Source organism: Chiloscyllium plagiosum, unplaced genomic scaffold (genome assembly GCF_037043375.1).
Source record: "Chiloscyllium plagiosum isolate Xiang-an unplaced genomic scaffold, Cpla_swu_hap1 HiC_scaffold_16, whole genome shotgun sequence".
NCBI classification, from domain to species: domain Eukaryota; kingdom Metazoa; phylum Chordata; class Chondrichthyes; order Orectolobiformes; family Hemiscylliidae; genus Chiloscyllium; species Chiloscyllium plagiosum.
Window position 1 is genome coordinate 81,059,268 of NW_028270154.1, and position 17,003 is coordinate 81,076,270.

Sequence of the window (17,003 nt, forward strand, 5' to 3'; positions counted from 1 at the left end):
GTAGGACAAAGGCAACATATACATGGGGACACCGCCACCTGACTTGGAAATAGATCACCGCCCCTTCAGTGTCACTGGGTCAAACTCCTGGTACTTCCTCCTTGTGGGTCTACCTACAGCACGTTGACTGCAGCAGTTCAAGAAGACAGGTCACCACCACCTTCTCAAGGGCAACTTGGGATGAGACAATAAATGTTGGCCCAGCCAGCAATGCCAACATCCTGTGAATGAATTTTTAAAAAAGAAACAAAGAATAAAATACTGCCGAAGTTCAAATTCTGAAGTGTAAACAAAAGTGCTGAAAATAGTCTGGCAACATCTGTGGAATGCAAGGCAACCACAGAATAAGCCTTTGGGGTCCATTTTGTATTTGTGTGATTTTTTTTCCTGCTCATCATTTTATTCTGGGCAAGACAGAGAGATGCTTTACCCCAATTCCACTCCTGGTCCCTCACCCAGAACTCTTGCTGGGTATGAGTCTGCATTCATTGGCATCCCTTTGGTACTCGGCTCTGGTGGCATTTGTTTGCACCTAAACCCAGTCGATTAGGTTTACCCATGATGGGAACCATGGCCATATCTGGGTCTCTCCTTGCCCGATGTCCACCTGTTTTAAAACAGGAGTCACTGAACAATGGACAGACAACCATTCCAAACCAATTCCACCTCACACCCTCATCTCTAGTTTATTTTTAATCCCCTCCTAACCAGGGCATATTGATGCCAATTGTTACGCCCTGGCATAAAATGACTGTTACCTTCATCTCCTGTGGACCAGGAAGGAAAATGTTGAACCCTGTTCTGGGCTGAGAGAAAGAATAAATCACTCAAGTTTCCCCTATCAGGCACTCCAAGCTTAATCGCTGTACAACCCATTGAAGGTTACAGCTCCAAGTGACATTGACCTGTATTGAAGCTATCTGATGTGATCCCTGTGCTCTTTTGTAGCCTGCCTTTTAATAAAATCTATTGATTTTTACTTTGGGCACAATTTAGCCTTCCCCAGCGATGATAGAAGTGGAAGTAATTGTGTCAGTTAGCCCTGGAGAGACACTTACCCTCTTCACACCACCTCAAGATTTAAATACGGAGCGGGAAGATCCATTAGGGAATTTCGTGACTCACCAGCAATTAAAGCTCTTGGTAGCCAATTCACGGCTACTAAATGGTGTCAACCTTCCCGATTACCTACCTTCTCAACGGGGCATGAAAACTGGCTGGTTGACTGATGAGTCCATACATAGAATAGAGAAGGTAAACCAAGGCAATACGTGTAGCAGCAACAACAAATGTTCAATAAAACATCGCTATGCTACCAAGCCAGACAAGATGATATTAGGTTAGATAAGAAAGCGTTTGGTCAAAGCAGTAATTTTTATGAAGCATCTCAAATCAGGAAATCAAGGGAGAGAGGTGGAGAGATGAGAGGTGCAGGAGAAACATCTCCAAGTTTACGGCTGAGGGAGTGGAAGGTAAGACCACCAATGGTAAACTGATTGAAATTGGATTGAGAAAAGACTCTCAGAATTGCAGGAGCACAGATGTGTCTTGAAGGGTATGGAGCTGGGGGTGATCACGAAGATAAGTGAGGGTCAAGAATTTAGAATTTAAATTGGCATAATTTGAAAACAAAGCCAACTTAGGTCAGCGTGCACAGGGGGTGATGGGTCATTTGGTGTGAATGAAGCCACGGGCAACAGGATTTTGGATGACTTCAAGTTTATGGAGGGTAGAATGTGGGAGACCAGAGAGGACTGCATTGGAATAATCAAATCAAGAACTAAGAAAATGTAGGAGAGATTTAGAGGGCTATTGGGCGAAGTACAGGCAAATAGGACTATTGTGGAAAACCTGGTCGACATGGACAAATTGGACCAAAGAGTCTGTTTCCATGCTGTATGATTCTATGACTCTATAAAGGCACCTGATTAAATGAAACCTGGATTGATAGATCATATGTTTAAATTTTGCAATTTGTGATTTTTAATTCCTGAACCATGTTCGCATGATGCTGTAAACATTCTTTAATAAGAAACCTAAGCTTATTATACAAAAGAAATAAAACAAGCAAGCCAGGCAGTTCAGAACATCTTAGCACAAACAGAACAAAATTTCAACAAATTGCCGACCATCTATTATAGAAACTCAACCCCAGAGAAAAATCAATCCTGTCTCAGCTATTTAAACCTTTTTTTTTAGCTGACCTTGCCCAGTTTCTTTACCTTGAACTATGAAGACCAAGGTTCTCTTCTGACTTCACTAGCACGTACCCTTCATCACTCTTGAAGATCTAAACCTTTCACTTCCAGCAACTTGAAGTTTTCTATCCAAACTTTCTTGGCTTGGAAACTCCACACGAAAACACTAAGTTGATTGCTTTCCCATAGCTACCTTGGTTCCCATGTTAGGAGAAATTGTTCTACCTTCTCCTGAACTAAAACTTTAAACCTTTGGTTCTGAATTCATAGTGAAACTAATTGCTGTAAAGAGTTTACTCCATAAGTCCAATAGTATAAATGTTTTATCCATTGACAATACGATGGTACTCCCAAACACTCAGTTGCAATCACATGCTTTCTTGGAACTGATGCACTCACCAAGTTACTTTCTAATTGTTTTTTAAAAACTTCACAGAACTGATGCACATCCACCTACTGCTATTTTGAATTTTAAGTCACAAATTGTAGTATAAATACCCTATATACTCAAGTAACAATTGAATTTTTTTGACTAATTTTAAGGTTAAATTTATGGGGTCATTTATACTACTTTCGATGGGCTGATATTCATGCCTGTCAAAATTCATTCCGTATCATTAGCAGAAGCCCAATTGATCTTGAAACGAAGAAAGAAAAAAAGCAACAAATTATAGTAATTCTGAAAACCCGAATTGGAACACAGCAGCCAGCGGACTGGAAGACTGGGAGCGGAGCGGAATAACCGGCAGACTGGAATACTGGAGCAGGACTTGACAGCCAACACACTGACTCATAAACGTTGATCTGTTATCTGTGAAGAACTAGGGTTGACTTTTACACGAGATATATGGAAAATTCCAGGTATTTTGGCCAAGAATAGGGGGTTGACTTTTACATGAGATCGATTATTACTCGAGTAAATACTACACACCTTTCATCACAGGAGGCATGACGTGCAGGTTTATCAGGCAACAAACTAACTTAGCAAGTTGAGGACAGACTGCATCTTTGACATTGAGAGTGATGAGGAGCAGGTTGCTGGGAAACATAGCTGAGGTTATGATTAACTAGCAGAGTTTAATTGGCATAATTTGTCAGCACCTCCATTATTGCGTATCATATAACTACCAGGATGGTAGAAGGGGGAAACTTGGCGGTTTGATCTTCTTCATCCTCCAGCTCCCATGCTTCCATGGTTCTGGATTAACTCAGGCAATAGCCAGATATTGGGAAGCCATGCTGAGGTACAGGACATTGGTGAGGCCTCTTCTGGAATACTGTATCCTGTTCTGGTCACCCAGTAATAGGAAGGATATTATCAAGCTGGAGAGGGTTCAGAAGAAATTTACCAGATGATGCTAGGTATGGAAGATTTGAGTATTTAAAAAAGGCTAGATAGGCTGGGACATTTTTCACTGGAGCATAGGAGGTTGAAAGATGATCTTATAGAAGTTTATAAAATACATAGAGTTAATGGTAGTTATCTTTTCTCTCTGATGATGGATTTCAAGACTATGGTGCACGTTTTGAAGGTGAGAGGAGAGATTTAAAACATTTTTTACACAGAGGGTGGTTTGCGTATGGAATAAGCTTCCTGAGGAGGTGGTGGGTGTGGGTACAATGATTATATTTAAAAGACATTTAGATAAGTACATGAATAAGAAAGGTTTGGAGGGATATGGGCCAGGATCAGGTGTATGGGACTAGTTTAGTTTGGATTATGGTTGGCATGGACTGGTTGGACCAAAGGTTCTGTTTCTGTGCTGTATGACTCTATGTCGTATTAGGAATATTGTTAAAGAGACCGTAGCCTGAAAGGATAGATCAAACCAGTCAAAAAATCCTTTTTCACTGAGTCCATTTTGCAAAGACCTCAGGATGTTGGGAAGTTAATGTTAATTCCAGCCAAGCCTAGCTAAAATCTTTAAGGACGGTTGATGTCTTTTCTCTATCTCATTCCATCACCTGTTAGTTTCAGAAGCATAACTGGGACCTGGAGAAGACCAAACTGAAATTGAAGGAAACTGTGAACTATGTTGATAAGGTGAGACCAAAACCTTATTAGCATGAACTTTTATGCATGTCAAATTGTACTGCACATCACTGGGTGTCATGATCAATATCCAGCCCTTAATCATAGCATTAAAATATATTATCTGACCCTTATGTTATTGTTTGTGGGAGCTTCCTGTGCATAAATGGGCTGCTGTATTTTCTACGTTACAACAGTGTTTCCACATCAAAAGTATTTCATTGGCTCTAAAGCATTTGGGGATGTTCTGAGGCACTATTTAAATACAAGTCTTCCTCTTATTATTTGTGGCATGGATATTCACTTCAAATGTAAAATGCATGCACATACATGTGTCTGTTTCCCTTAAAGTGTTACAAGTTGCAAGCCATTGACTTAATTTTCATTTACAGAGGAACCTCAATTATCCCAAGGTTAGATTAGGTGAGGATATCTGGTCGGCATGGACGAGTTGGACCAAAGGATCTGTTTCCGTGCTGTACATCTGTGTGACTCTATGACACAGGCCAGGGGTATTTCATTCAGATAATCGAATGCTGGATAACGTAGTTTAGGCAAGCATCATGACCTTGCAATCTTGCCGGATAATCCAATGTTTGGATAATTGAATACTGGATAATCGAGGTTCCTCTGTAACTAGGCAGTGCTTGTTCTTGCATTCTGATCAGTCCATTGTTAACTGCCAATGGAGTCCATCTGTCTACCTGTGTGTCTCCCCTCAGTATTACAGGTCTCTGAATATCAGGATTGCCTTGGTTCATCTGGAGGTGTGGACTCATGAGAACAAGTGTGATGTGAGAGAGGATCCCTACATCACACTCTGGTCCTTTCTGAAGTGGAGGCGGCAGACATTGACTCGAAAGAAGCATGACAACGCACAATTAATCACGTAAGTGTCAAAGAAATTATCCTTGCATTTCTTCAGGAAGTGCTTGTTTCTGAAGTGGAGGAGCCGGTGTTGAACTGGGGTAGACAAATGTAAAAATCACGCAACGCCAGGTTATAGTCCAATAGATTTATTTGGAAGGAGAAATTGAGGACTGCAGATGCTGGAGATCACAGTCAAGAGTGTGGTACTGATGAAGGGCATATGCCCAAAATATCGATTCTCCTCCTCCTCGGATGTTGCCTGACCTGCTGCGGTTTACTTGGAAGCACTAGCTTTCACTATAACCTGGTATTGTGTGATTTTTAACTCCATTGCTGAAAGAGCAGTTTCTCTCATGTCCTCGGCTGTCACTTAAAATCTGCTAAACTTTTCACTTTTTAAAAATGATTCTGCCTTGATTTCTGATCATTTATATTTGCACACAATCAATTATTTTAGAGGTTTATAAAACCATGTGAGGCATAGATAAAAGGAATAGTAAAGGTCTTTTCCCTAGGGCAGGGGAGTTCAAAACTAGAGGGCATAGGTTTAGGGTGAGAGGGGAAAGATTTAAAAGGGACCTGAGGGCAACCTTTTCACCCAGAGGGTGGTGTGTTTATGGAACAAATGCCAGAGGAAGTGGTGGAGGCTGGTACAGTTACAACTTCTTAAAATAATTGGACCGCAACGTAGATGGGAAAGGTTTAGAGGAAAATAGGCCAAATGCAGGCAAATAGGTCTTGTTTAGTTTGGGAAACCTGGTTGGCATGGATGGGTTGGACTGAAGGGTCTGTTTCCATCCTGTATGACTCTATGATTCTATAATCATCAAGGAAAGCTGATCATCTGTTGACATGTACTTAATATTTTGTGCTGGTCTTCGTTTAATGTGAGAGGAGAGTAAGGGAGTGATAACAGTGGATGACTACTAAGTGAGTAGGAGGAGGGGGTTTGGGAAGAGAGTGTGTATCTGAGACAGGAACTCCAGTTACTGATAGACCGCGTCTCTCAGTCTTGCAAGGATTTCGGGCTGACTATCAGTCTGAAGAAGAGAAACGTCTTGGGACAGGACGCAGAGGCACCGCTGGTCATCACCATCGACAACTATGAACTCAATGTTATCCACCAGTTTACGCACCTTGGCTCTACCATCTCCGACAACCTCTCCTTGGACACAGAAATCGGGAAAGCAGCCTCAACTCTCCCTCGCCTCACGACTCGAGTATGGACAAATCCCAAGCTGACAATGAAGACAAAAATTCCATGCAAGGACTGCCACAAACACTATGTAGGACAAATAGGAAGAAAGTTAGCCACCAGGATACATGAACACCAGCTAGCCACAAAAAGACACGACCCCCTCTCCCTCATAGCCCTACACACGAATGAAAAAAAAACCCACCATTTCGACTGGGACAACACATCTATCCTGGGACAGGCTAAGCAAAGACATGCCAGAGAATTCCTAGAGGCCTGGCTCTCCAACCAAAATGCCATAAACAAACACATAGATCTAGATGCCATCTATCAACCCCTCAGAAAACGCATAGGAAATGACATCACCACAAACCCCAGGAACCCCATCCAGCAGAAAGATATAAATAGAAAGCAGGAGACAACAGCTTCGCTTCACTTGGAGGTCACCACTGATGATGTTACCTAGCCAGGTAATGAACATCTGGATATCAAACCTACAGCTCAGTGAGCAAACCTACACCCTAAGCCTCAACCTGAGCTACAAACCTTGCGAAGACAAAAATGTCAGTCTACAACATCTGCGTCATAAGCACACTGCTGTATGGCAGTGAAACGTGGACTACATATGCCAGACAGGAGAGAAGACTGAACACCTTCCACTTGAGGGGTATCCTGGCCATATCGTGACAAAACACAACGGTGTCCAACACAACAGTCCTATCTCGAGCTTGCCTTCCCAGCATGTTCACTCTGTTCAGGCAGCAGAGACTGCACTGGCTGGGCCACATCCACTGAGTGGAGGATGGCCACATCCCAATGGATATCCTCTACTGAGAGCTTGCATCCGGGAAGAGACCTACTGGGAAGAGACCCAGCTGCACTACAAGGATGTCTGCACGAGGGACATGAAAGCGCTTGATATCATTATGGAGCCCTGGGAGAGGCTTGCAGCTGACCGCATGAAATGGAGAAGCACCCTGAACCAACACCTCAAAGCAGGGGAATAAAAGCCAATGAGCGCTGCAGCAGACAAGTGGGTACCAAGGAGGAAGTGCAGCAGCTCGAGCAGATCAACGACCACATACAGATGTGACCTCTGTGACAGGGATTGTCATTCCAGCATTGGTCTCTTCAGTCACAAGCGATGTTGCTTCAGGGAATCAGAAAGCTAGAACAATGAGGATGCATCCTGTGGTCAGCCATGACCGAAAGGAGCCTCACATGTGTATCTGGGGATTGGGAGATTTACTTATAATAAATCAACAAAAGCATCTTATTTGTTGGTTCCGAGTTAAAACACACAGCAGAAAAATCTTTGATATATGCACTTTTTTATCGATCCAAAAAAGGTCCTAAAAATAAACACAATACAGATGATGTTGATGTTAATACTTTGCGACTGCATTATCTATTAAGTGAATTAATGAAAATTTTTTTAAAAAGCCCCTGAAAAATGAAGTAGTCTTCAGAAATCAAATCAAAAACATTTTCTCTGCTGCTTTGCCACGCACCACAATAACCTTTGCTGTATTCCAGGATTTCACAGTTGGCTCCTACACTTGTACAATTTGGGCTTTAATCAAATCAGGCAAGAACTTGTCATTTACTGAAGCAATGACCTCTTTCTGCCTGACTTACCTTCTTCCAGTCATCTGGAGGATATATCTTACTTGGCAGAAATATCTTGTTCTTTCAGTGACAATCTGTTAGCTGAGTTGGCTCAATGCTGGAATGTGATGTTGAATGATGCCAACAATATGGCTTCAGTCCCTCTGTCAACTGCCGTAGCTCCTTCATGCCTATGTCCCTTTAAGGATATATCTAATTACCTGACCCTGTACTTCCTGCCGTTCTGCAGCCAATTTCAGTTGAACTTTGAGAAGTGTATCTTGGAGAGACGTTAAGGTGTTAAGGATCTTCCTTTGTCTGGCAAGGATGTAACTTGTGTTGATTTTGAGGGATTGTGATCACAAATACACAAGAGAAAATTTGTGGTAATTTTCTGATGGTTTGTTTCAGTTTGCTAAGGAGCAACAGTTTGGATATGATACCTCGATTAATTAAACAAAGAAAGTAATCAACTATGACAATTAGAGAAGGTTTACTGATACCAGAGGACAAATAGGGAGTTGGAGTGAAATGTGTCTATCTTGTTGATGTTGTGAAGATATCATCGTGCTCCCTCACTGAAGCGTTAGAGAACTCTTCCCTGGGTGTTCCACCTTTTGGTCCATCTTCCGTCTGGAGAAGACACCTCTCTGAGAGCCACCTGATGAGCTCTCTTTCGAGTTCTGGCCCTACACTGGTGCTTTACTCTGGGCAAGGGGTGAGGTGATGCTCAAATCGTCAAATCATTCAACTGCCTCATGAAAACACTCTGCTTACATTTGCACCAGATCTTTTGAGCCTCAGATTGCAAGATGCTTCTAAATGGAGGCGCAGCCTTCAACCTTCAGCAATGCCACCTTCATTTCATGGTTTCTTGAGGCCATTTGCAAACCTTTGCAACTACACAAGCTCAGGTCAGAAACCATACAACATCACATTATAGTCCAACAGGTTTATTTGAAACCACAAGCTTTTGGAGTGCTGCCTCTCATCATCATTCCACCTGATGAAGGAGCAGGGCTTTGAATGCTTGTGACTTCAAATAAACCTTTAGATTATAACCTGGTATCATGTGGCTTCTGACCTTGTCCACTCTAGTCCAACACTGGCACCTCCACATCATGACACAAGCCCAGGGCAGCAGGACCATCCATTTTGATAAAGTCTAGCACTACGATCAGTAAATTTTCCCTTGTGTGTTCCTTTAATTTGGGTCTTTCCCTGATAAAGAAAAATCTAAGTTCCACTGCACACCATCAGTATTGATGTTGTCTGGTTCCAGAGCATCTTTCCTATCGTTAATGTTTCTTTCAAATTCACATTCAGCCTCCTCGTTCCGCCTGAGTAGAATGATATCACTCTATGCTGAATGACGGAATTGAAATATACTCTGAATGTATATAGGTGGATCTATTAGTTTGAGTTTTGTTGAAGATGTGTATCGAAGTTTTCAAAAATTGTAGCCATGTTTTTAATATCATCGTCACTCATTTTACAGTTAGACTGGAAAGGTCTAACCTCTCCCTACTGTCCTCAGAAAGATCTTTTATTCATCATAGTGCCTTTTGGAATTCTGTTGAATGTGAGTTTTCACTTTTGCTTGAACATCCTGAACAGTTCCTTGACGCCATTTGTCATGGGCTGGAACTGCACCTGCACCACTGTGGTGACCATTTTGCTTTTGTGAGATGGCTTGTTTGGGTTAGAATTCATAGAATTCATAGATTCATACAGTGCAGAAAGGCCCCAAATAAATTTGTTTGGCATGACCTCCCTTTGACAAAGCCTTGCTGATTATCCCAAATTCACCCATGCTTTTCCAAGTGGGTGTTAATTCATTACTGCAGAGTTTTCTCCAATAGTTTCCCTACCACTAACATGAGACTCACCAGTCTGTAATCTCCTGGTTATTCTCTACCTCCCCTCTTAAGAAGTGGAACCACATTAGCTCTCCTCCAGTCCTCTGGCACTCCCCCTGTAGCGAGAGAGGAATTAAATGAATTTGGGTTAATTTCAAATGAAGTTTGCATGAAAATCATTCATAAAGTTTGACTTCTACCTGCAGTGAAACTGCTGCCACCACTTTACATATTATGTTTGCTAGAACTCCTAATGAATTAGACTTCAGATGCAAATTCTAAAGTTTTATTTGTGCATTGTTTATCATATGGCATTGTGTGATTGAATGATACAATGAATTTCTGGTATACAGACTGTAATCTAATGGTAAGTGGGTTAGCATTACAGATATTGATGTGTTGAAAACATATGGATCCCATTTGCTGTTGTGTAACTTCATATTCATCTTTCCAAAATTGTGCATTTCCATTTAGGGGGACCTCCTTTAATGGCACGACGATTGGTTTTGCACCTCTGATGGGCATGTGCTCGGATTACCAGTCAGGGGGGATCAATATGGTGAGTGAATCGATATATTGGCACATGGTAATGAGTCAAAAAATGTGGCACTGGAAAGGCACAGCAGGTAAGGCAGCATCTGAGGAGCAGGAGAGAGATCAGGGTCAAAAAGTGTGGCGCTGGAAAAGCATCTGCAGTCCTCACTTTCTCCTCACATGGTAATGATTTATGTATTTATGGTCTCTCAGTCAATGTGGTTAGCATGGTGTTCAAACAAGTGCCAGTGAACAGAATTGCTTCAACACACCATTACTTTCTCTTTATTGAGTTCTATTATTTTAAGGATTAAAGGTATGACAAGTCAGTAGCTTGTAATGACGTCACTAACATTTGCATTGTATTAATATATTGAAGACCTTCAACCTAGTATTGTGTCAAGAAGCTTTTCTATGTTGTTCCAAAAATGATTGGTACTATCAGTTAAGATGAGTCAACATGAGTCAACTATCAGTTAGGATGAGTCAACATGGTGCATAACAGCGTGTTTGCCCTCCTTAATGTGGGGAAGGTGTTAATAGTTAATTAATGGAGCAGTGCTTTAGATTTCCAGTGAAGAGGGTGAGGTCACTTGTGATAGATTTGTATGTAATGAGTGAGGACAGGAGCAGTCTCAGGTGCACTGTTCCCTTGTATCCAATGGCACTCTCTGTTGGCTTGCATGGAAAGTGACCACTGGCTGTGTAATAATGTTGCAGCACAAGGAAGGAAGGGGCACAGAGGGAAGAAGTACTCCTGTGAATGCTATTTCAGTGGTGCTAGCCTTGGTCTTACTTGCCCACTGTGTATCAGTTGGTGGCATCTTCCCTCTGAGTCGCAAGGTCTTGAGTTCAGGTTCCACTCCAAGATCCTCCATCAGAAAAAGTCTAGTGTGACACTGCACAGCGCTGCACTTTCAGAGCTGACATCTTTTGGGTGAAATGTTAAATTGTGACTCCATCTGCCCAAGCAAGGGCAAAAAAAGATGCTGTACCACTGTTTGAAAAATAGTGGAGGATGCTTCCTGATGTACAGGACATTTATTGCACTCAAACAACATCATTTAAAAAGAAATAACAAGCCATTATCCCATCGGTGTGTGTGAGAGCCTCTATGAAAATGAACTGCTGCATTTCTGATATAGCAGCAGTGGCAGCATGGTGGCTCAGTGGTTAGCACTGCTGCCTCACAGTGCTAGGGATCCAGGTTCAATCCCAGCCTTGGGTGACTGTCTGTATGGAGTTGGCACCTTCTCCCTGTGTCTGTATGGGTTTCCTCCCACAATCCAAAGATATGCAGGTTGGGTGAATTGGCCATGCTAAATTGCCCAGAGTGTTAGGTCCATTAGTTAGGGGAATGGGTCTGGGTGGGTTACTCTTCAGAGATTGGTGAGGAATTGTTGGGCCGAAGGGCTTGTTTCCATACTCTAGGGAATCTAGTCTAATTTTAACAAGCACATGCCTGGAACGACTGTTAAACAGAAGGTCAACTTCAGTCACGAAAATCTGGCAATCCTCCTTATGCTACCAATGTGTTCTATCTCAAGGATCACTCTGACAGTGCGATCGGTGTCGCTGCCACCATGGCACACGAAATGGGACACAACTTCGGGATGAGCCACGATGCTGATGGCTGCTGTGCGGCCCGTCCAGAGGATGGAGGATGCATCATGGCTGCAGCCACTGGGTGAGATTACAAAGCTGTCGGTGTAATACCTGAGTGGGGTTTGGTTAGCACAATGTCGGGTCTGGGCGTGCCCCTACGTTGCAGCAAACAGCTGCTCTACAACATGTGAAAATCATGAGTAGATTTCAAGGATGGAGTCATAGAGCACGGAAACAGGCCCTTCGGCTCATCTCGCCCATGCTAACCAGGTTTCCTAAATTGAACTACGGTTAGCCCTTCCAGAATGTGATGGGTGCGTCCTTGTGCAGCCCCACGTTATCGAAAAGTCACACTTTAGAAACAGCGTTTGAAGTGTTGGCAATGTAATTGTGTTACAGCCAATACGTGTTTTAAAAGTTTGCGCTCTAGAAACAGTGCCCCCAATTCGTTTTGACAAAACGCGCCTTACAACAGAATGACCTGTCATCCCATTTGCCTGCATTTGGCCCATATCCCTCTCAACATTTCCCATCCATGTACCTATCCAGATGTCTTTTAAATATTGTAATTGTACCAGCCTCTACCACTTCTTCTGGCAGGTCATTCCATACGCACACCACCCTCTGCGTAAAAATGTTTCCCCTTAGATCCCATTTAAATCTTTCCCCTCTCACCATAAACCTATGCCATTTAGATTTGGACTCCCTTATCCTTGGTTATTTACCCTATCCCTACCCCTCATGATTTTATAAACCTGTATTAGGTCACCCTTCAGCCTCCAAACGCTTCAGGCAATAAAGTCCCAGCCTATCCAGTCTCCTTATAACTCAAATTATGAGGTATTAAAAGCCTTTCCCTGTGTCTAATAACCCTTACATTTAACAGTATGCACAAAACAAGGTTTGGAAATCTGCAATTCTACAATTAAGAATGAATAATCAAGAAATTCTGGCTTTATTTCACCTTTCCTGCAGGATTTTCCCTGAAAGCTGTACAAAAGACATTGTATAGTGAAAGAATGCTGACCAAGAATATATTGGCTATTGTGTCTGCTGTGTCTAAAGTCACGAAACAACAGAGAAGATTCAACTACTGATGAAATGGTCTTAAAGACAATCACTTCTCGTCCAACACCCTTGTCCAGTCTGCCCGGAGTGAAATAATACTTTGCTAGTTTCGGCCAGCATTTAGTTATTTCAGATTTTATTTACAATTCCATCACACAGTTCCAAAAAAGAGTTCTCCTCTATGTCATGGTTAACATTGATCTTTCAGTCAACCTCACTAAAACAAGTGACCCACTCATTTATGTCATTGCTGTGGGTGTCCCCTGTTGTGTTTGCGAGACAGCAGCAACTGATGGATTTTCCTTGTTTGTAAAGTGGCTTTGAGCAAACTTACGTCTTACTGGAAAGCTGGCACCTTTGACAATGTGGCAGTCTTTCAGTACTGCAGAGGGGAATTGCTCCCTCAACTATACACTGAATTCGCACTGAATGGGGTTTGAGGTCTGTGACCTTCTCATTAGGGGTGAAATGCTAATTCTTGTCTACACCTAATACTATTGTTAATCTGAAACCTCTCTTGTTCAAAGGACATGCCAAACCTCGCTGTAGTCCAAGAATTCATCTTGACCCGAGAATGATCGTTAAATTAGTGCTTTCCCCACAACACCAAGCGTTTACTGTTCTTTGACTCATATCAGTTATTTGGAATTAATGATTAACTTATAATGTTTCTCCCACCTCCACCCCCAACACTGCTAAAGCTATTCTGATCCAGTCCAGATCTGGGGCAGAATCTTCTGCCCCAGATGCTGTTGATGGGAAGAGTGTTTAGTTAGACAGAGTGGTGGTGTAGCCAAGTGCCCTTGTTATCTCGCCTCTGCCCGAATTGGGTCCAAGATAGGAAAGCTATGGGCCTTCCTGCAGCACTGCTAACTGAACCCTTAAGTGGTCAATTAGGGTGGACATCTCAACACTGCTGGGAGTAACCCAGCTACAAATGGGCATGTCACCATGCAACACGTCTGGGGGCTGATACTGTCCAAGATAGTGCCTGATCAGAGCTTGTTCAAGTAGCTGGGCAGAGGGCTAACAGGCTTTACCTTCTGGGAGTTCTTCTTACCCTCTGTTCTCAGGATCCTTAGGACTGATTGACAATCAACTCTTTTCAGGTGGGACTTCTCAGGTGGGGTCCGGATTCCAAGCAAGGCCCATCCCATGTCTAGCCAGTGTCTGATGGGCCTCCCCCTGGATGAGTCATCATTTGTCCCTTGCCAGCTCTTCAATCGTCTGTCAAAACCTCCAACACCTGAGGAAGATCCCACTTCCAGTCTTAGCCTTTGTTCCTGGTCTAACTAATTTACAGCAAAAACATGTCATGTGCAAAATGTTTTTTCAAAAATCTGAATATTACTAAAAACAAAGACCTCTACTCACCTTGCATCTATCAGGGCAATCTGAATGCCAAATTCCAAACGATCATAAATCAAGCTACAGTAGCGAAGGTTGTTGATCGATTGGCAAGTCAACGCTGTTTAGCTGATGTATTGCCATCAAAAAACATAAAATTATAATCAAGACAGTGGTGCTGGAAAAGCACAGCCGGTCAGGCAGCATCCGAGGAGCAGGAGAATCGATGTTTCGAGCTAAAGCTCTTCATCAGGAAAATTATAGCCACCCCAAGTTCCTTATTAATTCCAAGAAGGTGCAAGGCTTGATTATCTTCCTATTCCTTGCAAACAAAATGAGCCCCTGTCTGTAAATGTGTGCCACCCTAAGCAAGCATAAATGAGCCACATTAATACCTCAAATGATTATCTTAAATTGGTGGTTAATATCGTCACTCAGGAATATTCAACAAGTATTGCCCAATCACAGAATCACATCTAATTGTAGACATTTTGTTTGGCGTTTGACAAGCTTGCACTCATTCCATGTGGTTGTCAGTATACAGAACGTTCAGGGATCTTTTCTCATGTAGGATAAATTGTTGAGATTCTTTAGAATTTGATATTCTTTCATTTGTCCTAATGACTGCACAGTGAAAACCTTCAACAGCCTTTCTCTATTTTTAGAAATATTCAAGTTCTGCATTACCGACCAGTTGTTTTCTAAACATACACAGCCACTTTACTAATACACTCATTTATGTTTTTCTTTGAGCGAGACTGTTATCAGAACATTTATGTTACTCAGTTACTCTGAATTAATATCCATCAGTGTGGTATTCCTTCAGGTGCTCAGACATTAGTGCTTTCCCAGTGAGAGATATTGAAAACAAACCTTCCAGTTCAGTGAGCTAACCTACATAGTTATCATCAACCTGAGCTACAAATCTTCTCAAAAATCGTTAAGATGTTAAGTCCTGTTTTTAACTCCAGCAGGTTTTCAGGCGAGTGGATGGTGAGGTGGTTTAGAAATGTTGCTGTAGAAATCTGTTTCAACCTATTTTAACACATAAGCCTCACTGGTACAAAGTGTTCTGCTAACTAGTAGAATTCAGCTGACTGCCTTTGGGAAATCCTGCACTCATGAAATCATTGACCTTTGATGAATCATCTCAGTTTGGCTGCCTTAGTGAGAGTCCTGAAACCTATTTTCTTGGACATGCTGTTGGCTAAACAACTCTTATTTCTATGTCTCATTTATAAAATTTCTATAATTAGTAAACATGGGCCAAGAGGAAGAATAAAAGAAAGTTATATACTTTTATCCTAATGGCCCATAAAATTTCACTTATTTGCTTGCAGCAAGATCCTTGAGATGAAGCTTGTAATTATGGGAGACTCCAGGGCAGTGCTGGAGGGTTGGCAATCCTAATGTCAGTGCCAGAAATTCAGAACTGATGAATCAGTATTTACTACAATATAATGTGAATAGAGTTCTTGTAGCAGAGGATTATAATTTTGAGGTGAGCCATGTTCAGTCTGCCGGGGCTTTCAATTTGTGTATAGGATGCAAGATGATATGAAGAAAAGCCCGTCATTTCACTCTGGTTTATTCTGACTTGGACTTAGAATTGCACAACCACCTTTGTGGTCTGCGAACATTTCTCACCAACAGTAATCAAATTGTATGTTTCTATTTACAGCAGTTGGATAAACCAAATCAGGCCAGATTCAACATGGCTGTGCATTTTTCATTCATGGTTCATTCTGTCTATTTACACAATGCTATCAATGTCCGAGTGTTGCTAATCATGGTTTATGTCACTTTATGAACGTAAGAACTAGGAGCAGGAGTAGACCATTCAGCCCCTCTAGCCTGCTCCACTATTCAATATGCTGGCTTATTTGTGAGCCAAGTCCAATTCCTGTCCACCCCTGGATAGTCCCTTGTTAATCAAAGATCTAGCTATGTCTGCCTTAGAAAATGTTCAATGACCCTGTCTCCATTGCTCTCTGGGGAGAATAGTTCTAACAAATCACAATCCTCAGAGAGAAACATCCTCCTTGTCTCATTTTGAAGGAAGACCCTTTTTACCTTTGAACTATGCCCATGACTTCCTGCCTTTCCCACAAGGAGAACTTTCACATCTACCTGTCAGGTCCCTTCTGGATCTTCCATGCTTCTATAAGATCACCATTCATTCTTCTAAACGTAGATGGATCCAGGTCCAATCAGTCCAACCTTTAGTTGCCAATGTTGGGCAATGTGGCAAGGCAATACAGCAAGAACTACCTTAGCCAGAACAGAGATAAGAACCCATGTTGTTAAACTCATTTGGCATCATAATCGAGCCAACTAATCTAACCCACTGTGTTATTGTGCATTACTCTCACAGTGAAATTGTCCTATTGTTATGACATGGTGGTGAACCCCTCTGTTAATTAAACCAAACACCCAGAAAAGCTCAACTTGCCTCATAATCTGTTAAAATATGAGTGACAGAGACCTCCCAAATTCCACTATTTAAGGAAAATAATATCAATTTATTCTTTAACTCTAAAAGTGAACATTAAACAACAACTATTCACAACTCTAAGCCCCCACTTTCTCTTAACTGCTTATTATCTGCCTCCAACTCTATAACAATATGCTGTTCCAAAAAGACACTTATTAAAGTTATATCAACTTAATTTCAAAACTACACCGCA

The 17,003-nt window shown here is 42.0% G+C and overlaps 1 protein-coding gene across 1 annotated transcript in view; it reads left to right on the forward strand.

Moving 5' to 3' along the window:
- Nucleotides 1-17,003, forward strand: part of adam19b (ADAM metallopeptidase domain 19b) — a 172,821-nt gene that overhangs the window by 95,533 nt on the left and 60,285 nt on the right. The window contains exons 8-11 of the mRNA XM_043703984.2: nt 4,171-4,242; nt 4,953-5,119; nt 10,237-10,321; nt 11,844-11,983. Of these exons, the coding sequence (XP_043559919.2) occupies nt 4,171-4,242; nt 4,953-5,119; nt 10,237-10,321; nt 11,844-11,983 (464 nt within the window). The remainder of the gene's footprint in view (nt 1-4,170; nt 4,243-4,952; nt 5,120-10,236; nt 10,322-11,843; nt 11,984-17,003) is intronic.